General features: G+C 33.9%; 1 protein-coding gene across 1 annotated transcript in view; it reads right to left on the minus strand.

The window, feature by feature from the left end:
• Window positions 1–24146, minus strand: part of NAALADL2 (N-acetylated alpha-linked acidic dipeptidase like 2) — an 890763-nt gene that overhangs the window by 323742 nt on the left and 542875 nt on the right. Inside the window, exon 6 of the mRNA XM_033130693.1 lies at window positions 8699–8842. Coding sequence (XP_032986584.1) covers window positions 8699–8842 — 144 coding nt within the window. The remainder of the gene's footprint in view (window positions 1–8698; window positions 8843–24146) is intronic.

Genomic DNA, 24146 nt, shown 5'->3' on the forward strand with positions numbered 1-24146 from the left:
TCCCATAGGCATGTGTCAAGAGAAGAGAAAAAGGATCATCTTAGATTACAATAAGTTTAATTTGAAGGCCTGGATTGGATCTTGGTTTGGATAAATCCACTGTAAAAGATTGGAGTGACTAGTAAAACTTAAAGTTTTCCATTATTAAAAAAATAGATATAGTTAATTAGACAGACACATCAAAATTATATATATAATTTTGGTAATACAATACCTGTATATATGTACATATGTGTATATAAATCTAAAACAATTTTTATGAAGATGTTGATAGAGATAATTACTGGGTGTTAGGAATGTATTTTGGAGTGAATTGTGTCCCTTCAAAATCCATATATTGAAGTCCTAACCCCCATTTTGGCTGATTTGGAGTTAGGGCTTTTAAGGCGGCAATTAATGTTAAATGAAGCCTTATGGGTAGAACTCTAATCCGATAAGAAAGCTGTCCTTACAAGAGAAGAAGGAGACACCAGAAATCTCTTACCCTGTCAATGTGTCCACAGAGAGGCCATGTGAAGACCCTGAGAGAAGGCAATGAGTTGTCTGCATGCCAGGAAGAGAGCTATCACCAGAAACCACATTTTCTGGAAGCGTGAGCTTAGACTTTCCAGTGTTTGGAACTGTGAGTAAACAAACATCTGCTGTTTATCTAGTCTGTGTCATCTTGTAATGGAAGACAGAAATAACTAATATGAAAGGTGTTGATTTTTTTCATATTTTTTCATCTATATTTTCTCACTCTTAGTAAACATTAACTGCTTTTACAGTAATAGTATTATATTTTAGAAAGAAAAGTACATATTAATACTCCGCAAATCTGTTTTGGTACTATAAAAATTTGGTTCTGAAAAAGTGAGAATACAAACATTGAACGAAAACTGTTTGCTTGACCTCTTTCACCACATTCATTAGGCAACAGTAGTTATCCCTCGACTCTCCAACACATACATACACACATACACATGTGCATGCACTCTTGTGAAATTGCATGTGTTTGGGAAGATATTTAAAGTTTAATTGAATATTATTCTTTTCAATTAGTTAGAATATTGAAATAGAATGATATTGTGAGAAATATGAACCCCAGAAAAAAAAATAATGTTTACCCTCTTTGTATCTCATATAAGAGTGAAAAATGATTAATTTATTTCCCCCATCTCTCTACCAAACCATTGTACAAATTTCACATCATCAAATTAGTCAGATGACTGATCAACTGAGACACTATCTGTGTGGCACATGTTCCAGTTGTCCATCTAGATTTATTTTCACCCTTCACCTAGTTCTGTGCCCCAGGAAGCTGACCTCTGTGGAGTACATGTACCTGGCTCCTTGGGTTTACTCTTGGCTTTAGACAATGAAGGCATCAAGAAGTGATTAGCAGGTTATGTAACAGAAACATTGTTTATTTTTCATCACCCTGCTTGGGTAGTGATTTGCTGGCACTCACTGCATTCCTTGACTAAAAGTCACAGCTCCTGTTAGACAGCCATCTCCTACAGTTCAAACACATGTCAGTTCTATAATCACACTTTCTTGTCCCCTCAGGTTTAGGGGTAGTAACAATTACTATCCTTATGGTTGTCACCGATTCTTTTCTGTTTCCCTTTATCAAACTGCATTACGCATCAGGCTGTGACTAAACTCCCTTGAATTGAACATTTTTAGTGTATCATTGATTTTTTGATGGCAACTTGATTTATATGTCAACCTATCTAGGTATATTCACTGACTCATCCATAATGTATTTTCAGGAAAGAAGAAGGCTTCTTTTTTAGTAATGTGGTGGGCGAGGATATTCAGACCAACCCTCCAACTGATAATAATTTACGATGCTGAATACCATGCAAAGGAAATTTTGCAGACATCATGTAAACACTAGCAAGAAAATAAGGAATTGGTAGGTAAAATTTAAGTTGTGATTGGAACCCAGATAAGTAAAGCAATAAAGCTGCTTTCAACCTGAGGAAAATTAGTGAACCTGGAGGAACTTCCATCTTGATGGTCTTATGGGATGCAAAGGTTCTAAGAACAAGGTCTGGGCCTTCCCAAGTTGGAGAGAAGAAAGTAGTCTCAAAAGAGTCTCTTCCTTCACTAAGTAGGACCCTAAAGAATTGTATTCCCCACTCCTTCCAAGGGACTGCAAAGAAAGTTACCTGGCACCAAAGAGAGCAGGAACAAAGAATCCCTAAAAAGCTGTAATTCTGGAGTAACTCTAAAAAATACAAAAATAATTTATAACTTTTGAAATAGTAAAAGGAGGAACATATTTACAAAATATAATCTAAATCCAAAGAGAAAAAATAAAACAAAAGAAAAACATATGTATATAGGGAAGATACCCAAATTAAGATGAAAAATATAAGCATACATACATCAGTAACCACATTAAATGTAACAGACCAGATGCTTCATTTAAAAAGATCAAATTGTATTTAAAATACAAATTAGTTGCTATTAATAACACATGTAAGGAGAAAAAGATACAGAACCGTTGAAAGTTAAAAAGATGTAACAAAGATACTATCTCCTCCCCCATAAAAAAAGCTAGTGTAGCTAAATTATTATCAGGTCACAGAAAATTTCAGACAATCATTATAGATATAAAGGAGAACCCTTCATATGAGAATATGTGAACAACCTGATTAAGGAAGTTAGTCTAAATGGACATATACAAAGCTCTACACCTGATAATTGCACACTTCATAGTCTTTTTAAATAGTCATGAAACACTGATCACATCCTGGACCATAAAGGGGACCTCAAAGATTGAAACCATGTAGAAATAAAGTGGAGATAATACGTTCTAATAAAAACCCAAGTTGCTTATAGTCTATCTCAGAATCATATCACAATGCAAAATAGCATGTAAGTGCCTAAAACATGGCAGAGAGAGTCAGGACAGGCTACTTCCAACTTGAATAGAACCCTAAAGAGTTTTTTATGTAAGAAATGGCATTTACACTGAGCTTTAGAGGATACTGGGGCTTTACAACATAGAAACAAATGTGTAAGACATATTTGGATAATACTGAATAGAACAGTGAGAAAAATGTTATATGAAGGGAATGCAGGATATAGAACCGGAATGTCACTGGCAGTTTCTAGGTTAGTTAATGGTAATGTTAGCCCATTGTGAAAAAAAAATCATTAAACTATGAAGATAAGGTTATGCTCTAGTGGATTTTATCACATACATAAACTACAATGTTTAGTTGGAGCTTCCGTAATTTGGAAGGAGTGACAGGTACCTGAGAATTGATGTGCAGAGAATATAAGAAACTGTAAAAATTGCTGAGGAAAATTGGATGACACTTGTAAAAATAATTTTGCTTAAAAATGTACATCTCACGTTGTCTTTAGGTCTTTTCCCAAACAAACAAAAAACACTCTAGATTGAATCTGAGCTGAACCACTTTCTAAAATCAAAACTGTTAAGACAGAAAGCTGTAAACTTAAGAAGTCCTGGCTGAATGACAGATCTGTGTCACCCTCAGTAAACCCAACCTATACTTCCTAGGACACAGAGAATTGACTGTACTTTCTGTTGACTTTGGACAATAGGTTTCCCACCTACGTTCACTCAGTTTAAGACCCTTGATGAATAGTCCTTCAAAGTGATTTCTGAAGCTTTTTTTTCCCCTTTGTCCGAGGACTTCAGACTGGCAGCTCATGAAGGCTGATCTTTAGTACTACAGATACTCTGTTATCAGCTTCCAGCTCAGACTCCTAGGTTCACTGTGCAATTGACTGCTTGAAGAGCCATAAAATTGGGGTGTCACCACTACACACTCTAGTGACTGCTGACATCTAGCTTGCATTTCGCATACCGATCAGTCTTTCCTAAAGCATTCTAACTCACTGTGTTTTTTTGTATAACGAGTGGCCACCATATCTACATGCATGCTATATACAAATTGTCTGAACAAATTAAATGTTCATACCATGCTCTTCTGGAAATTTATTTCCATGTTGATGGCTGGAGTCTACTAAAGCACACCCTGCTCAAAAACAAATTTTCAATTTTCTTATCTTTTTTTTTAGGCCTCCTCAGGAATTCTCTCTTGGGCTACTCGGAACAAGCTGATAAGTAACATTGCTTGCTAATGGATATTTCCTGAATAGTTAAAAGGTACTATTTTCCAGTAAATTTAAGTATAACTACAATTTGAGGATATATGTTCAATACGTCATTTTAAATCTCTGCTCAAGATATGATAATAATGTGTACTTTTAGGTAGCTATTAACAAACGAGAAATACAAATCTTTGAAATACATTTGAAATGCGTAGAAATTATAAACAATATTATCAGTGGACGTTATGTTATTCTATGTAATTTCCCATCAAAATATATACATTTTATGAATAGGAAAATAGTAAATATATGTATAAATAATATGTGTATTTGTAATATATATTACATACATTATGTATTATATAATATATCTTATATGTAATATATATTATATACATCCATTTGAAGAGATATGACCCAATTTATTTAAGCAAAAACTTGTCAATGCTGATGATGATAAATTTTATGCATGCAACATTAAAAACAGTCATTTTTTATTCATCAAAAATGATTCATGAAACATTAAAATGTTTCTTTTAACTTGATGCATTTATATTTTTCACCCTAAATTACATTAATTACTTTTTATACTTTCTCCTCCACTTTTTTTACTATATTCATAATTTTTAACAAGTTCAGATTGATATCTGAAAATTCAAATTTCCATGTTTTGGTTGATTCTCAAGGGCTAAGAGTGACAACATTATAGACTGATGGGTAAGACCTACAAAAAGTAAAATGATGGAAAATGAAATGGAGTCAATATTTAATTACCTGATTAACAGAAACTATACACACACACACATACATACACACAGATATACATATATGTATTATATGTATATATTATTATATATTATGTATTATATATTATGTATTATATATTATATATTATATATAATATGTATTATATATGTATTATATATTATATATTATTATATAGTATGATTATATATTATGTATGTATATATTATGTATTATATGTATATATATACATATAATACATATATGTATATGTGTGTATGTATGTGTGTGTGTGTATATATATATGTGTGTGTGTGTGTGTGTGTATACATATACACACACACACACACACACACACACACACACAAGACCTTTTCTCCTGCTTCTGTTTTCTATGCCACATACACTTCTTAGTTCCTCCAGGGCTTTTCATACAAATGCCCTGCTCTCTAATTCTCTTTGCTGAGCTTATTTCATGTATATAGGTACTTTATTCCTTTGTTCCATTTAAGTTTTATGGTCTGTATTAATTAGGTATCCTCTGGTTGCAAGAGACTGAGAATGCAACATAAACTGACTGAAAAAAAGGGGTGGGGATATTGACTCATATATGTGGCCAGTTTAGTAGATTTGGCTTCAGACAAGGCTTTACTTATGACTCAGATGATGTGGAAAAGACTGTCTCTCTCTCTTCCTCTCTCTCTCCTCTCTCTCCTTTTCTCTCCCTCCCTTTCTCTTTCTTTCTTTCTTTCTCTGTCTCCCCATTATTCACTTAAATCTTCCCTGTCGGCTCCATTTTTAGATTCTTAGGTAAGGTTACACTGTCTCTCACGGTCCCAAGGAAACTACCAAAAGATCCCAGGTCTACATACCTTCTTGTTCAGTTCTAGTATTAAAGTGAGTCATTACTCCAAGTCCAGAAATTGAGTCTAGGCCCTATTTGGCCAGACTTAGATCACTCTTTTTTGTTGTTGTTGTTGTTAGTTTCAGGTGCACAAAACAAAGTAATACTTGGATGTATCCCTCACACTGTGTGCACCCCCCTCCCCCCATCCACTACCCCTCTGACATCGCACACAGCCATTACATTTCCACTGTCTCTATTCCTAATGCTGTACTCCACTTCTTGTAAGTATATACATATACATATACATACACACACACACACATATATATACACACATATGTATATATATACATATACACATATATGTATATATGTATGTGTATATATATATGTATGTATGTGTGTGTGTATATATATATATACATATATATATATATATATATATATATATATATATATATAAACTTGTAGTTGACATTCATTATTGTTCAACTTCAGCTTCAGGTGTACAGTGCAGTGATCAGGCATCTACATCATCCCTGAGGTGGTCTCCCTAATAAGACAAGTGTCCATCGGATACCATACAAAATCTTTACAACATTATTGATTACATTCCCCAAATTAATTTTCAAAACCCCATGGCCAAGATCATTCTTGAAGTAACCGTTATATTATGGTTGATGTGATATGCCAGGCGACTTGAGCTAATCAGGATATATTTCTAGAGCTTGGGATGTGGTCAAACCTACTCATACTATATTGCTAGGAAATGTTGGCAACAGTTTAAAAAGGAAGAGAGGCAAACAGATGCTAAGAAAGCAAATATGATAGGCAAACTCCAGTACAGATTCCACTAGTTGTCTGGACTTTAGAGAATTCTGACTCACTGCGTATGTAGGGTTAAGTGGGTAAGATAAATAGTTGATTTACACACATATTTAATGTACTCCTGTCTAAACTTCTGAGTGAAGATTTTTCTACAATAATGCTCAGGGCTATATTTAGAAAATTCAACAGCATGATATAATTATGTTGTGCTTTAAATTGTTTTCATAATCCATAAAATATAAGCATTGCTCTTATTGACCCAAAATAAAGCATCTCATTCTGTATTCTTTTCATGTCTCATCATGCTATATATCATAGTGAACAACTCATGTATTTATGTGTTTATGAGAAAACTTAAAAGTTAATTGTTTTGGCTGTATCATGAGTATTATTGTTCAAAACATTGGGGTAAAGGGTCACGATCCTACACTTAAGATTAGTTTAAATTTAACAACTCACTCATACTGTTTAATTAGTATTTGGAAAATCTACATGTAATACTTTGTATTAAAAAATGATGACAGAAGGACCCATTATAACATGAAATAGCTTCTGGATTTAAATATATCTCTGAATTCTCCTAAAAACAAGAATAACTCTTATTCTCCTAAAAACAATAATTACTAACCCATGAAAAAAGGCTGATATGGCATAATTCTTTGGAGAGCAGGCCTATCTTGTTGCTTCTTTAAACTAAAGTTATAAACAGGCTTCACTATGTATCTCAATATTTCCTTTAAGCCTCATACATGTTGCTAAATTATTGGGGAGACACAGCTGGAGAGTGCTATTTTGCCTAGCTATGCCATTATTACACATTATGTCTATTCAACATATTGTGGAGGAGATTGACGTACGTATTTCATAGGGAAGATACTTGCTTAGCATAACATTTTACAGTATACAAAAGTGTACTCAGATATATATCGTCATTTGATTCTCAGAACAAATTGAGATACTAGAAGGTTAGATATCTTTCTGTACATGCAGACACAGAAGCTCCCAGCAGGGAGATGGTCTATGAGCAGTCATGGAGCTAACCTGGGGACTGTCAGCTCACTGAGGATTAATTAATTAATTAAATCTGGGCTTAAGTCTTTTAGAAGTCCAGTGCTTTCCTTACTACCAAACTGTTATTACAGTGTTCTTTATGTATTTTAACAAATACAGCCCAGGATCAATTTGCGGTCACAGACTAGAGGACAGAAAAAAAACAACATCTCCTCAAGGGCTTGTCTCTTCATTCTGCTTTGAGGACAGAGGCTTATCATTGCTATCTACTATGTTTCCCCACTTTGCTCAATCGACAATCAGTTTAGGAGTCTCTCAACCTACAGGACTTTTTGAAAAGTGTTTGTCCTACTAGAGGGTAATTCTGAATGTATTCAGATATATTTTTTAGGCTTCTTCAAAACCTTTTTTTTTTTTTTTTTTTTTTACCTTTAATGCTTTTGTTGTCAAGAGAAAAACAGATGCGATAAAACAAGAATAGTCGAGCCTCCAGGTCTGGACACAAAAACAAAGCCCTTGAAGTTGAATTTCACAGTGACTAGCTACAAATTTAACCATATGTAAAGAAAGTCTCCTCTTTAGAGCTCTAATGCTGAGGCTGGAGGCAGAAATAAGAGGCAGCCCGTGGCTTTCATCCCACTGCAGGTAGCTTAACTACTTCAGTTTCATCCTATGCGGTCCAACAAGGCCTGACAAACTACACTGCAGTACAAGAAGCATCTCTCGGGCAATGATGCGTAAAGACAGAGGGATTTTTAGTCAATTGCAGGAATTAGGCTTTAATGCTTTTTACTAAAAGACTTCATACCCCAGATAGCTGACTGCTATCCACTGAATCTTGGCAGGCAACAAGACTGCTGAAGCTGAAACCGGGAAGCTACGTTAAGCAGATTTTCATGAAAGTACAAAATGCTTTACTTGTAAAGCTGCTTTTCTTTGTTGCAGTTCAAAGTGTGTTTCCTTTTTTTCAATCCCTCAGTTTAGCCAACTCTCACTCTATCAAAATTACTTTAAAAAATGTCCCTTAAAGAGCCAGAGAAGAGAAATAAGTGCTCCCCTCATGTTTCTTTTTTCCTAAATGTTTTTTTTTTCCTAAACGAACAATCCTAAACATGTTAATTTAATAGATAAAAAATGATCATGGTTATTACAAAAGTTACAAGACACACAGAAAGACATTAAATACTTTACCATTATTTGGAAGTTCTAGAGGGCTACAGACCCCATTTTTGGTTCTGTCATTTGGGGAAGAGATCAGTTTTGCAACGAGTGATGCTGAGATGGGTTGCACTAGTAGAGAGGTGAGGTTTGATCGGTTTTGTCTAAAGCTTCCATCTGTATTCAAAAGAGAAAAGACCAGCATATTTAGTCAAGATAAATTAGAAACACTTGAAGAAAATACTTTTGTATTAAGTATTTAAATTAAGTAGCAAGTTCATTTTAGTTAGTTTATTCCTTAGTTATACTCTGTTTGTTTATTAAAAATGATTTGAGGTATTTCATAATAAAAATTCAGTCCAACTACTATTGCGTATCCTAGTTAATCATAGCAGATTGTACACGTGTACTCACCTCCATTCTCACTGAAGTGACAATGCAGAAATAAAAAAGCATAAATTTATAGGGACCAAAAGAATAAAAGGTATAATAGCAATAAGATTCTTCAAGCTGGAAAACAGATGAAGAAGTGTCAACTGATAGACCAAGGAGACCAAAACCTGAGCTAGCAGATAGAAGAAGCTGAACTGCAAAATGATTTGTATCATAGAACCCAGAAAGGCATAGGGATTGACGATACCAGTTACCTATTAAAGTAGGGGTAAAGGAGGGAATCAGGAGGATGGGATGGAATTCTGGTTGTGAAAAGGTCTCTCCTCCTGAGCCCCTCACTCACCTAGTTAATGTGGACAATGCCTGTTGTTCCCTCCGTCCCTCCAGCAGAAAACTGAAAGTGGGACACTGAGCAGAGAGACACCAGACACAATGAAGGATGAGTCTCATACTTAAAACGGGATGGTGTTATGATTGCTGAGACTCTTCAGATGATTTACTCTCTTGGCACCCAGAATCCTTCCTTCCAGTTAGGGCAATAGAAGATTCAATTCTAGTATATACGGCCAGGTCATTGGAGAATGAATATAGATTAGGTAGGTAGACAGATAGATAGATAGATAGATAGATAGATAGATAGATAGATAGATAGATAGATATGGGAAATTGGGAGACCTACCAACAAAACAACGCACCTATGTTAAAACCCGTAAGTGAATAAATCCTGCCCATATATAGAACGTCAAATCAACTTAATTTTTTTTTTCATTCTTAAGTATGCACTCTCATCCAAGGACAATGCTAAGATGCCACACTCTTAGCAGACCTAGTGAGGATACGAAAAGGAAGTCAGGAGGCTTGGGGAGGGAGGTCTCTGGGAAGATAAAAATAATGGAAATACCATATATGTATTCAGAGAACATTTACAGTGAGATCAGAGAGTTAGAGATCAAAGAGTTTCTAGATACACAGAAATCTATAAAATGAGAAAATTATTATCTTCAAAGGGAGCAAAAACTTTTTCAAGAAAGACATGTAACTGTCATAGGATCTGAATGATAGTTACATAATCATAATGATATAAACAATGAACTTTTAACACAAAATTGGTTATCATTCTATAGGAAAAAAGAGAGGGTTTACGGTACATGGAGATTTGTGAAAGAAAATTAAATTTTTACCTTCCATAGTGTTTAGTCAATATAATAGATAAAACTGAAATACAAATTCAACTCTTAAATGCACTATTGAGAGACTGAGAGGTAAATATAAACAGCAGGTAACAATTAAAAAGGTTAAAAGCAATTAAGTATTTGCCTTTGGGAGATAGAAAGAGGAGAGAGGATGAAAGGAAGTATGGAGAGGAAGGTGACATTTTTATAAAGTAAGCTTCATAGGAATATTGGACAATTTATATATATATATATATATATATTTGAGAAAATAAAAATTAAATAAAAAGGAAAAACAGCTATTGTAACATGAGTAAGAGAAAAATACACAAGTACGCCAAGTTAAGAGAATGGAGAAAAGAGAAAAAAAACTGTGCTTAAGGAAAGAACTAACGGATACTAATTTAGTTTATATATTTGTCCTGTCTCAGAAAAGGAAATACACAATGGAATGACTCTATCAGACAGCCAATAATGTTTATGGACACAGAGCTATATTTTTCAGAACTTTTATTAGAGAAAATAATTGCCAAAGGTTTTCTCAGAATTTAATTTGATAGGACCGCAGGGGGTATAGAACTCTACGAAAGTGGAATCCAGGATCCAGGAGGCAGATTATAAATGAGAAAATATGTCACAGAAGTGTTTCCTTAATTTATCAACTAGAAAACCACAAGGCTAAAAACTGATATTCAGCTTAGGCCTATGGCAACCATAGAAGCCATTGCTTTGAAAAAAGCAAAATGAAGATTCAAGCTTAGTATCAGTTTTGTTATATAAGCACATTGATGCTCTCATAATTTAGTAACCCCTATTATATGGATATATTGCAGTGCATTTTCACTACAGTGTAGTTCTTTCCTTCTTAACCATTTTCTTGTCATAATACCAAGACTGGCTGTATAATAGGCAGGGCCTAGAGCAAAATGACAATATGGGACTTCTTATTCAAAAAGTATGAACATTTTCAATATGGCAATAGCAGAGCATTACAGGAGGTGTGGGTCCTTCTAAGTGGGGGCCCTGAGACAATACAGGTTGCATGGTCTTGGTTCACACAGAAGATGCTAGTACCTATATAGCTTGCTGAGGACTGAAGGGGATTTTCAAACCACAAAGAAATTGCTCTCAGCCATAAATGACTAGCCCTTAGTATGCTGTTCTAGGCTACACCTGGAATCATAGTGACAAATATCTCAAGGCATAAACAGTGTGCTTCAGCACACCAGCTGGGAAGCCTTAGTATAGCCATCTCATGCTGCTTCTCCCAGCATGCATTTTCTCCCTCTATCATTACCTTTGGAACTTTTAGTGTATGTGAGACAATGAAATACGCTAGTCTCCCCTTATCCATGGTTTCACTTTCCGAGGTTTCAGTTACACACAGTCAACTGCAGTCTGAAATATTAAATGGAATATTCCAGATATAAACAATTTATAAATTTTAAATTGTGCACCGTTCTGAGTGGTATGATGAACTCTCTCACTAACCTGCTCACCACCATCTAGGACATAACCATCGCTTTGTGCAACATATCCACACTGTGTACGCTACGCACCTGTTAGTCACTCGGTAGCCATCTTGGTTATCAGATCAGTTATCAGAGAGAGAGACCACATTCATTTAACTTTTCTTACAGTATATTCTTACAATGGTGCTATTATATTATTAGCTATTGTGAATCTCTTACTGTGTCCAATTTATAAATTAAACTTTATAATAGGTATGTATGTATAGGAGAAAAAGATAGCATATATAGGGTTTGGTACTATCCATGGCTTCAGGAATCCACTGGGGGTTGGAACATAACCCCTGAGGACAGGGGAAGGACTACTGTAGCATTTAGGAGAAACATACATTCTGTTATTTTGAAGTTTTTGTGGATGCTAGATGTTGACTCATTATCAACACAAAATGAAACTTCTTAAAATGTATCATTTCACCTTTCCCCAGTTCAAAATATTCAACTCTTTTAGCTCGCTGATCAAAGCTCCTCACAATGTCAGACCCTATATTTTCCACATTATATCCCATCATTCCTCTCAATACATTTTATACTAAAATTTAAGCTAAATAGAGTGATTTACATCTTCCATGTTTTTTGTTAAGCCATTCCTTCGCCTGCACTTCCTCTTCTCATGAATCCCACGACTGAACTATTCGCTTCCTTTAAAGTCCAAAACACAAGCCACTGTACAAGAAGATTTTTCTGACACCCTCAGCCCTATGTGATATCTGTACCTTTTTTGTAGTGCTTGCCATTTCTAATTAAGATTACCACTGTGTAAAAACACTTTGTTTTCCCCCTCTAAACCTTAAATTTCTTGAAGACCAGGACAAAGTCTTCTACCTCATTGTATGATACTCAGTGTTAGCACATTGCCAGGAACATGACAAGAGCTCAATTAATTAAAAGGAAAAGAAAAGAATCACAATTCTTTATGAAAAATAGATGCAATGATTATATTTTACTGTGTTTTGAATACCTAGAAAATGGAGCAGAGGTACAACTGAAAAATTATCACTCTATTAATCCCATGCTTGCTGCATATTTCTGTTTTCTCCTCAGCTAATTAGTGTACCACAGCAGACATGTCAAACAGGTTTTCAAAACTCTTACATCCCCATGAACTCACTGATTAACTTTGCTCTAAAGTTACTTTTTGTGGGGAGAAAAAAAAACAGTATTTCTATACTATAAATAAAATCATTTGAGATAGATTTACCTGTTAATAAAAAATAAATAATTGGATTCCTTTTTCTCTAACATGCTCTATTAAGCATATGAAATAATGCATTTAAAAGCTAAATATGAGTGAACCCAAAATGGTAATTGAACATACCCAAATCTTTGATTTGTTGTGCTGCATGACTAATACACTTGCATTAGTTTTGAAATATCTGAAGTAAGTGGTTCATTAATTTTTCACCTTCAGCTAAATGGAAATTTGACAAGCAGTTCAATTTTGAGAGCAGATACTAAAAGCAGGACTTTACATGACACTAAGGTTAAATTATAGATAAAGTTTTTGTTTTGTTTTGTTTTTTCCTTAAAAACTCGTTTATTGAAGAAAAGCTTAGAGAAAAATTTCATTTTCTTACATTAAGAGGCTTTTAATAAAAGCAAACACATGCAATTTTTATTTAATTATATTTTAAAACACATTTATTAAGTATAACAATCCATTAGATATTGGATTAAAATCAGGAAGACTACATGCCTTGATGCAAAGGGTACCTTACAGAAAAGATTTTGACATTACATTTTAGTACTCTAACTTTTAGATTGCAGTGTTTATAACATAACTTGTACATTATGTATGCTCAGTAAAAACTGATTGATACCAACTTTTATTTTAGTAGATAGCTAGTTCTTTCTTCACTTTAGGCACCCTTTGTAATTCAGATAAAGATCTAAACTGATCCATCCCATTAATAATCCAATCCCTGATACAATGCCACATGCATATAGTAAAAAAGGAAATTGGTATATAGCTTTCCAAGTTTGACATCAACGCTGACTCACTATTTGAAAGGTAACATATAAATAATTTCATTATGATATTTCCATCCCCTCTACTATACCTGAACAACCAAGGTGACACAGAAGGGTCTTCATTATGCTGATTTACTGAAATAAAGAGTACATTAGCTCAGAGTTCTAGAGCCTGAACCACAGTGGGTTAAATTTAGAAGCAATTAGGTTAAAAACAAGTAAACTGTTTTCTAATTGTACAACTTTTGCATTATACTTTTTCAAACTGTTATGGCCACTTCAATCATATCTGATTATGTGAGTAATGAAAACATGAACTCTTGTTAGCTGCCAGCACTTTTTATGTGACAAGATGGAATTATTTATTAATAATACTCAATTGAAAAGTCAGTGTATAGAGCAAATATCATTTACTCAGAGTATCAGTAAAAAAATAAAAATAAAAAATAAAAGTAAATAAATCTAAAGAAACTAGATATCTTAGTTATTGGGGTCTTCATAATTAAGGCATGGAGAAGTGAAATAGAGTAAAAAACGTGCCGGTAAATAAAGCAAGGGTCTTGTGTGTATCAATGATGATAATATGCTGCCATTGGGGAGGATAGCACAATTTCTGAACTGAGTAATATAACTCAAGCCTCAGCACCTGACTCTGTGTGTTTGTAAATATATGTGCTTTCTTTATATTCACTGTGTAACCCTTGGACAAGCAACATTGACACGACCTGGGAACTCATTACAAATGCAGAATTTCAGGCTCAACCCCACACCTTCTGGATCAGAATCTGTAATATAACAAGATCCCCCAATGATTCGTATGCACATTAGATAAGCACTGGCCTAAATCATTACATATTTTTCCATAGCACAATTAACTTATTTCTTTTATAGCAAAGAAGATATAAAAAAACATGAGGAAGGGATGAAGAATAATAGACTGTGTTTGCTCATATTACCCATAATTAAAGATGTCAGAACCTTTGATTACGTCAGTAAACCCCAAATCAATAGTTTTCTCAGAGTCTCCTTCACAATGGGTAACAAGTCTGTTCATATGCTACTAAATACTAAATAACAAGTTTAAATTGGACGGAGAACATATATTTTTGCTTTTGTCCTTTCCTCAAAAGTAAATTTGGTGATTCAAATATCAAAGTTATATTTAAACCACTATTTCAATCATGAATAAATATTGCAATAGCTAACTGATTTGACTTCTTTTTTTTCTATGTCTTCAACTATTGTAATTAATTATAGGAAACAAATGACAAATGTAAAGTGTAAATACTTCCCATTTGCCAGAGAACCAAGCAATCAGAGACTTTTGAAAACACATTTTGTGTCACACTTTAATGAAAAAGACCCAACTATCAAATGAACAAGTTGCTATCAGTGATATTATTCCAGAGTATTTGATTTGACTTTCTCCAGAGGACTGACACTTTGACAGAAATCAGACCATTAAATAACTGGCACAAATGTTGCTTCTTTTTTGTCTTAGCTCACTAAATTTACGGTTATTTCCTTGAAATGACCAGTGCACTAAATTGGCCAGTCATTTTGTTGTCCTTGTAAATACCACTAGCTTATCCTTTATTATTTCAGTATTCCCTAACCTGCTGTTTACAAATATCACCATCTTCCTTCAAGCCAGTCAAATTCAGCACTGTGTTGTTTAGGTTACTATTAAAAATGAAATACTTAATACTTAAATGTGCTTTGTGCTATACAGTCTTCTCAGAGTTTTTCTATACTCTATCTCTATGTGCATACACACACACACGTATACGAGATCTGACAATTAAGTTCATGAACTTGTTGCAACAATATTGCTAACCTTTTTTTGATATAAGAGGGATTATTCATTATGAATTTGTACCAACTAGCAGACAAACAGGTAACCAAGTTTATTATTTGGAAGAGCTGAAAAGGCTGCGTGAGAAAGTTACATGACCTGAACTTTTTGCCAACAATTCATGGCTCTTGCATCACAACAATGCACCAGCTCACAGGACACTGTCTGTGAGGGAGTTTTTAGTCAGCAAACAAATAACGGTATTAGAACACCCTCCCTACTCACCTGATTTTGCCCCCAATGATTTCTTTCTTTACCCAAAGATCAAGGAAACACTAAAGGAAGATATTTTGATGACATTCAGGACATCAAGGGTAATATGACGACAGATCTGATGGCCATTCCAGAAAAAGAGTTCCAAAATTGCTTTGAACGGTGGACTAGGTGCTGGCATTGGTGCATAGCTTCCCAAGGGGAGTATTTTGAAGGTGACCATAGTGATATTCAGCAACGAGGCATGTAGCACTTTTTCTAGGATGAGTTCGCAAACTTAATTGCCAGACCTCATATATTTTTTAGCACATAGGATTTTTATTACTTGTAGCTATTCTCATAATTAAAATGAAATGTACTATTTCTTTAAATAACATTGCCCACCTCCCCTCAGCCTAATTTAAACTGTAGGTTTAAAAGCTGGCAGATGCCAGTTTACTCACTCTTAGATGTTATTTATTCTGGGAAGCTTAGTCCCTGTATTTGCCCCCACATAGATCATTGCTTACATATTTAATAAACATTGTTCTGTTCTAATTTCCTTTTTACTTTCTGCTTACTGACCAGAGTGTAAGCTTTGTGGGGCCTCATTCACTGCTCTATAACCATGGCTTAGCACACTGAATGATAAGAAGTAGGTGCGCAGTGACTGTTTTTGGGTGGATGATCATACCAATGTTCAAGTGAATAATTTTGTTTTATCTAATCAGAAGCCTAAAACTCATGACTCATGATATAAAACTTATAATCACAAAATCCTTAAAAGGAAGATACAGACGGTCTCATCTCCTCATTTCAATGGTCCTCTCTTAAGCTAAAGCATCCTGCCATGTACCCTAGTAAATATTATTTTAATGATTAGCTAATGTGTTGTAAAAACATTTAGTTTTACTTTAAAGGGAGTAGAAAGTAACACACTCATTAGTAAAGCAAAATGTTAATATATTCTGCTATTAAAATAGCATACAGATTATGGAGAGTACAATTTTATTTTAAAAATGTAGGGCAAAGGAAAAATCTGTTAATATTTGTATTGATGTTTACTCATTTATTTTGGGTTCTCCCTTTCTAATTAGCTTATTAAAAGGTCTTGATCGTGATTATGACAGATGCTCAGAAAGAGCTAGACCACTTTTCTCATGACTAAAAGTATTTCTGTTTTATGTTTAGACATATAAACTCAAGATTTGTATGAGTAAAGGGAAATCATTTGGGGCAAAGAAGCTTAAAATATAAATTACCATCATTTTCTTCCCTCAAACAAATGAACTCTGTATATTTGTAGCTATGCAGCCTTGGAATTTGTTTTAAACCTGACAAATATTCAATTAAAGAACATTTTTTATTATTTCATTTAAAAGTTTTGATTAATAGAGAGGTGTATGCTCGATTTTGGTCATTATACAGAAATATTCATAGTATTTAATTACATTCTTCATTGAAATCTGGTATGTCCTATAATTCAGTTGATTATTATTTACAGAATTATGAGAATGCATTTTTATAAATACTTTAAATTTTTTATGGCTTTAATCACATTAATATAATTACTTCAAAGAAAAAGTCCATTCCTATGTTTCAGGAAGATGATGGTCATGATTAACCTGTTCTCTAAAGACATCTTTGTAGTCTGATCTTTTCTACTCAAGAAATAGGCCTTCCTTTGGCATAGGTTTTTTTTTTTCTCTCATTGAATTTGTATTTATATAAATTTGTCATTTTAAGTAAAAATTTATATGTACAACAGGAGTAGTAATATTCAGATATTGACAAATGCTTTCTTAATTCTGTTTCAGAAGAATTTGTTATATGAGAACAGATCCCCTATTTCATATAATTTTAAATATCTCTCTGTTTTTGTATTCATCATTTGTCTATGCCAAGACTATGTTGGCTCCTAAAGCATTGCCAGAACATGAATATTTGGAAATAAACCATAAACTCTATCGGAAGAAAAAGTAACTAAGAGAGGGATAAAATTTCTAGTAGGTTCTCTACTTTGAAGAAAGTAGTCTAGATTCATAACTGGAATAATTGGCTGTCTGCACATTACATATATTATAAGCAAAGCAATCCTCTTGAGGGACATTCCCCCGAGAACCTTTCCATCTCAAACTCGAAGGGTATGAACGTTGGAATGATTCGCAAAGTTTCTCGTTTTAGAGAATGAGTAGCTTGCAGTTTTTAAAAGATAGGAAATGAACTGTATGCTTGTGTTTTTTGTTTTGTTTTGTTGTTATTGTTGTTGTGAAAATATGTAACCATTAATTCAAAATAAAATTAGCTGTACCAGATTGTAACGAGAACACATTGTTTTAAGAAACTGATTAGATGAACATGCTGAAAACCAGCGCATTGTTCATACATCTACTTATTTTTTCAATTGTTTTCTAATAATAAAAGTGGAAAATAATTAACCCTTGTTCTCCTGATCTAGATGTTAGACTAAATGAGCTCTCACATGTGAAAGGCTTCCCAACTCTTCATACTGTCTTGTGTATTTTCTGTTTTGGGCATGGAAACACTGACCCAATAAGGGACACCGGCCTGGAGTCCAGAGACCAATGGATATCTGGCACTTACTGTTTCTAACTGGGAAGTGAATCTGGGAAAAATGTTCTCTCTTTTGTAGCCTTAAACTCATCATACATATAATCTTTAAGAATTTCCATTTCTAAGATTTTTATTCTAAATTTGTTCATGGGTGATCATTTAAATAAACTTATAGTTTCCTTTCAAAAATGTGTTTCTAAACATCAAATAGTACTTTATAATCCTGACAGGAATTTCATATAAATCTTTCTCATCTTGATATTGAAAGAGGCTGTGTGTATATACATGGTTACATCTAAATTTCAGGTGAATACCCCACTCTAATTACAGAAGAGTTCCTCATATTTGGAATGGGTCTTATGAAAGAATTCAATAAATTCCCCTCCTGGCTTATCATCTTTCTTACAATATCATTAAAATTATGTTTCACTATTAATCACAGAAAGAATTGTAATTTGAAAAATAGCACTTCAGTATATTTGCTGTAGTGATAGTGTATATTCGAAGATACACTTGGAAAAAATAAAATAATGGAAAATTTTAAACATGGGTCAGGGGGGTGGGGGGGTTTCCCTCAGTTAATAATCCAAGGATTGTTTGTGCATAGAAGCCTAGTTAGAAATATTCTACTATTAATCTGTCTTCTACATTTATACATATGAGAATTTTCTCACAGAAAAGTCCTATACTGGTAGTTTGTTTAATATAATTTAGAAATTTGTTGCGCGTGTATATTTCCTCCAAGTAGTTTATAAAATGGGACCTAAATTCACATTAAAAAAAAAAAAGACTAAAATAATGCTTTGACTAAGGTAATGTTTTAGTGTATCAAAACTTTACTTCACTAAATAATAAGTCTCCTTTGAAGTCGCAGCCAAAGCGGTAATGGCACAGTGGGAGACACGGCTGTGTGGCTGTGCTCAGTGCAGTACTGATGGTGCAGTTAACAAGCAAGGGTGTTCTCTAAGGTTAGGGATGGTGTCTTTGTTAGTTCTTGTGTGTAGGACTTCAAACAGCACCATGTTCAGTCATCTTTTATAAGCTTTTCTATGATAATAAAGCGCCGACAAAATTCAAGATTATTCGTTTTGCCCTAATTTTTCTTTCCAGTTTCTTCATTGAATCTCCCTAACAATTCAGTGATGTACCCCCTGTACTACATATCAAGAATCATTGGCGTTTTTCTTAGTCAACATCACGAATGTTTCTTAGAAGAGCTAGGCAACGAGTAGGGTCTTACATAACTGGAAAATAAACAAGTCTATAAAGTTATTCCAGAGCAAGAACAGACCCCTGTCTGTCAACTGTATTTAATTGCATTATGTGGCCGTTGGGTAGGGAGGGGAAATGGAGCCCAGCAGAAGAGCTGTGAGGGCACAGAAGATCCAAAACATCTCGCTTCGCGAAACTATTCAGTCAATGAAAGAGTTTCCGAGTGGCCAGAAAACCCAAGGTTTTTCGCCAGGTGTGTGTGATATGAACCAGCAAGGCGAAGAGACTTCGGCAGGCCTGAGAGAATAGATTCCAGACATAAGGGAGTTACACATATCTGTAAAGGACAGTGTTGAATTCAGTGGGGAAAAAATAAACTGCTAATGGGTGAGTGCCCCAAGAGTGTCCTGTGACTGGTTAGTGGTCAGAGCTTGGCTTCCAAAAGCAAGTTTTCTGGAATCCTCACAGGGAAATAAGAGATGCTGTAAAAGCAGTGGCTAAAGCCCGAAAACACGATTACTAGAACTATTCTCACATATCAGCGGTGTGTGATCTTGGCTTTGACAGAATTTTTTATACAACTTACATGTTTCAAAGTATAAAAAAAAAATGTGTATAAGGGAGATGATTCCAGGCAAAAGAATCCATGTGATTAAATGAGCTGTGGTAGGAAAATAAAGGTGTGAAAAGGAAATGTCAAGTAGCCATGGTTAACTGGAGATTACCGTATTTGTTGTAGATTAAAGTAGATTTATAGTCCTTATCGTGGTGGGCCTTGTATCATAGATTAAATAGTGTGGAGAATATTAAGTAAGTACCAGGGACTTTTGTATAATTTTTAAGAGGATTGGTATCATAAAAGTCGATTTTAGAACTAGTGCTCTGAGGGTGATATGCAGAAAGGAACAGAACTGGTATAGGGAATACAATGAAAACAAAAATAGGTTCCATTTGTGGCAGACACAGAGCTTGGTATTTGTCATATTATCTCATTCCATTGTTACACAACATACTTGATGATGTGACTTTTCAAACTAGTTATTGTGATTTCCATTTTACAAAAATAACTACAAATCTCAGACACTTTCATCTCATAAGCAACAGAAGTGGACCCAGAGTCTGCTTCTTTCAGACTCCAAAATTAAGGTTTGGTGTCAATTACAGTTTCTCACCAGAAGTAATAGGTGCATGAACTAGGATACCTGTGGAAGCAGAAAAGTAAAGATCCATGTGAAAAGCCAGGCAAAGGAGAATTGTCAAGACTTGGCAACCCATTGAACAGAGTAGTAGCAATGAGGTAATAGAGTAAGAAATTAAGATTGCAATCTTGGATGTGTAGAGAGATAAAAGTCCTATTAACACAAATTCAGTAGGAAACTGTCTTGGAGGTAAAGAAGAGTCAGAATATTTTAAATAATTACATTTAGCATTTAGTGTCATTGGACAATTATTATTATAAACCTTTTACAGATAAAGTAAAAAAGTCCTTCTCAGTTAATCCCATTGGTTGTTTTTTGAACACTTTGCAAATACCTGCACAAGTAAGTTCCTTGAAACTGCAGGCCATAAAGTGAGGACAAAAGCTGCCAAATACCTAGCTCACAGCAAGCCTTTAGGATTAATGAGAGTGCCCATAAAGTGCTTTGAGCTCCACAGAGAATAGGGACAATATAAATGAGCCACATTATTTCAGTGACAAATACTATCCATATACTGTCCAATAGAACTGAAACAAATGTGATCTCCTGTTGCTACTTCTGATCGTGCATATTGTCTTGCTGTCACCTCTTTTCATTCTCTTGAGGTTCCCATGGGGGAAAAAATAAACATTTCTGCTTCATGCCCAACTTGTAGAGTGTACTGAGATACACAAATCAAATGGATAATAGGACAGTCTATGTCCACTTTCTCATCGTGCCTTTGGTATAAAATGAACTAAAAAGAGCAACACACTTGCAAGGTTGCTTCAAAGAAAATATAAATCACATGAAAGCAAGATGGCTATTTTTAGAACGTGTTATGTTAAAGTCAAATTCATTTTTCAGTCCAAAAGAAGACAGTTAACTACTTTCTGCATGCATTCAGGATTTATTTCAACTATTCAAAATTTCAAAATTATTTCAAGTTTCAATGAAAATATCAATTACAGGCTAGATTTATAAGATTCCATATAATAGCTATACAAACTATACCGCCCCAGTGTTGATATTAAAATTGACTAGCTCTCCATCAGCAATAAGAAATTCTAAAAACATTAACTAATGTCACACCACTGCCATGCTTTCAACAGTTTTAATCCATGCTTTTGTTATTAATAGAAAATGCATAGATTTTAAAAATATAGTCACAAAAAACTGTCATAAATACTCCTCTATGTTAATTTTGTATGTTTAGCAATTTAAATAATACTGAGATGTAAAAAAAAAAAAAACTCAGTGGGGAAATAATGCGCAGAGAAAAAATGTAGTTCTTCATTGAGCCTACCTCTGGATAACAGAGATGTAAATAAGATGTAAGTAAGATCATATCTATGAGACTCATCCTACAAATTTTAGTTAGAAGACAAATTAGAGTTATATATAAATTAGGTAAAAATATGAATGGGAAGTAGAATAGAAATATGAAAAATTCTCTTTAATAGTGAGATTGAAATCTATAATTTCTGTATGGAATACTTTCAATTAGGGCATATATCTATACACTAATGTGTATATATATATATACATTATATATATATAAACATATATATATGTACACTTATATAAATTATATACATATATAAATACACATATGTGTGTGTGTGTGTGTGTGTGTGTGTGTGTGTGTATATATATATATATATGTATTTGTATGACCCAGAAGTCTTCTTTACCACCTCTAGTTTTATTGATCTCGCTCCATTCCTCTCCACAGGGAATCAATATCATGAATTTGGTTTGGTTATGCTTTTTTTTTTTTTTTTACTTTGTATTATTTTAATATGTCATCTTAAGCAATCAAAACATGCTAAGTGGGGAAATGGCTATATATATATATAGATAGATAGGTAGATAGATAAATAGATACACTATATATGTATCTATATCTATATATACATAGATATGTATAGATACTATATACATATCTATATATATACAGATATGCATATAGAGACATATCTATATATTTCTATATATGAGTATATCTATACATATATCTATCTGTATCTATATCTATATCTATAGCTATCTATATATCTATATATATATACATATATATATATAATTCATGCAAAATAAAAAAATAAAAAAAACAGCAACACTAAAAGTTTTACACAAAAGAGTGTAGCACGATTGGATTTGGAGTCCTAAAAGCTCATTTATACTACATCAAATAATTGATTTGAAATTGTGAAAGAGGAAGCAGTGAGATCCATGAGGTGGTGGCTGCAGTTTTCCAGGTGAGAATTACTATTGGCTTTGACAAGAGTGGACACAGTGGAGATGGAATACAACAGGATTTAGGACATATTTAGGAGGTAGAATCCACAAAAGTGATAGAAAGTTGCTGCAGTTAAGAGAGTGGTAGGACTTTAAGAAACTTCTAGCTTGACGGTGCTGGTCAATTTTTTTCACCCTCCACATGATTAGTTAATGCTGGGCTGAACTCCTTAATCCCACACTCCAATTGTCCCTCAGGTATCTCTCTGTCTTTCTGCTCCAGTAGGAAATTTCTGAACTGAGGGAAAGTTTTGTTTTGCTGGTGACAAGCAGTATTAGATGGTCTATAGACTGGGCATTTTGCTCTTCTGAAATGGAACGAAGTCTGAGATCTTTGAGAAAATGCATACTTAATTGCTATATCAATTTATTATTTCCTTTCAGTATTATAGAGCAGATAATTTGTCCGTCTTGTTTTTTCAAAGAAGCTTTTATTGAACATCTCTTATATTCCAGCTATATGCTAACGATACAATAGTGACACTGAAGTCAAGCTACGTGTCATCACGGAGACTATGGTTAAGTAATCAGGTAGTTTCTAGAAGTTTAAGATACTTCTAGGGATTAAATTTGGAGGGGTGCTAGAAATGTTCTATACTTAAACATGGGTAATGAATACACAGCTATAACCATAAAACATTTCATGATATTTACCCTCATGTTAGTGTTCTTTATGCTCTTCATTGTGTATGGTTTTCAAAAGGCCGGTGGGGTGGGGGGAGATTTGGTCTAAAAAGGAATGTTCCATATAAACACAGATGAACAAATAATATGTGAATGAAAAAGAGATTACAAGTCCATGTTTCTACAATTTTCACTCAACAAATCCAAGAATTTATTAATATTATAAAAGAGTGTGAACCAAATAGCATGAAGAACACTAAGCAATATTTGGGAAAAGATGAAAGTAAACTGAATTATTGAATGTTTTCCTACCAGAGAAAGAGAGGTATAAAAGTAGACAAAGTTAGAAAATACATCTACTAGAAAAGACTAAAAAGTGTCGGTCATTTAATTTTGAAAATTCTAATGTTTTTAAGGGTATGGAATGTACAACAAATAGAATGATGAGCTACTCAAAGACAGAAACACAACTATTTCAAGTGA

The sequence above is a fragment of the Rhinolophus ferrumequinum genome, chromosome 2 (genome assembly GCF_004115265.2).
Source record: "Rhinolophus ferrumequinum isolate MPI-CBG mRhiFer1 chromosome 2, mRhiFer1_v1.p, whole genome shotgun sequence".
In the NCBI taxonomy this organism is placed as follows: domain Eukaryota; kingdom Metazoa; phylum Chordata; class Mammalia; order Chiroptera; family Rhinolophidae; genus Rhinolophus; species Rhinolophus ferrumequinum.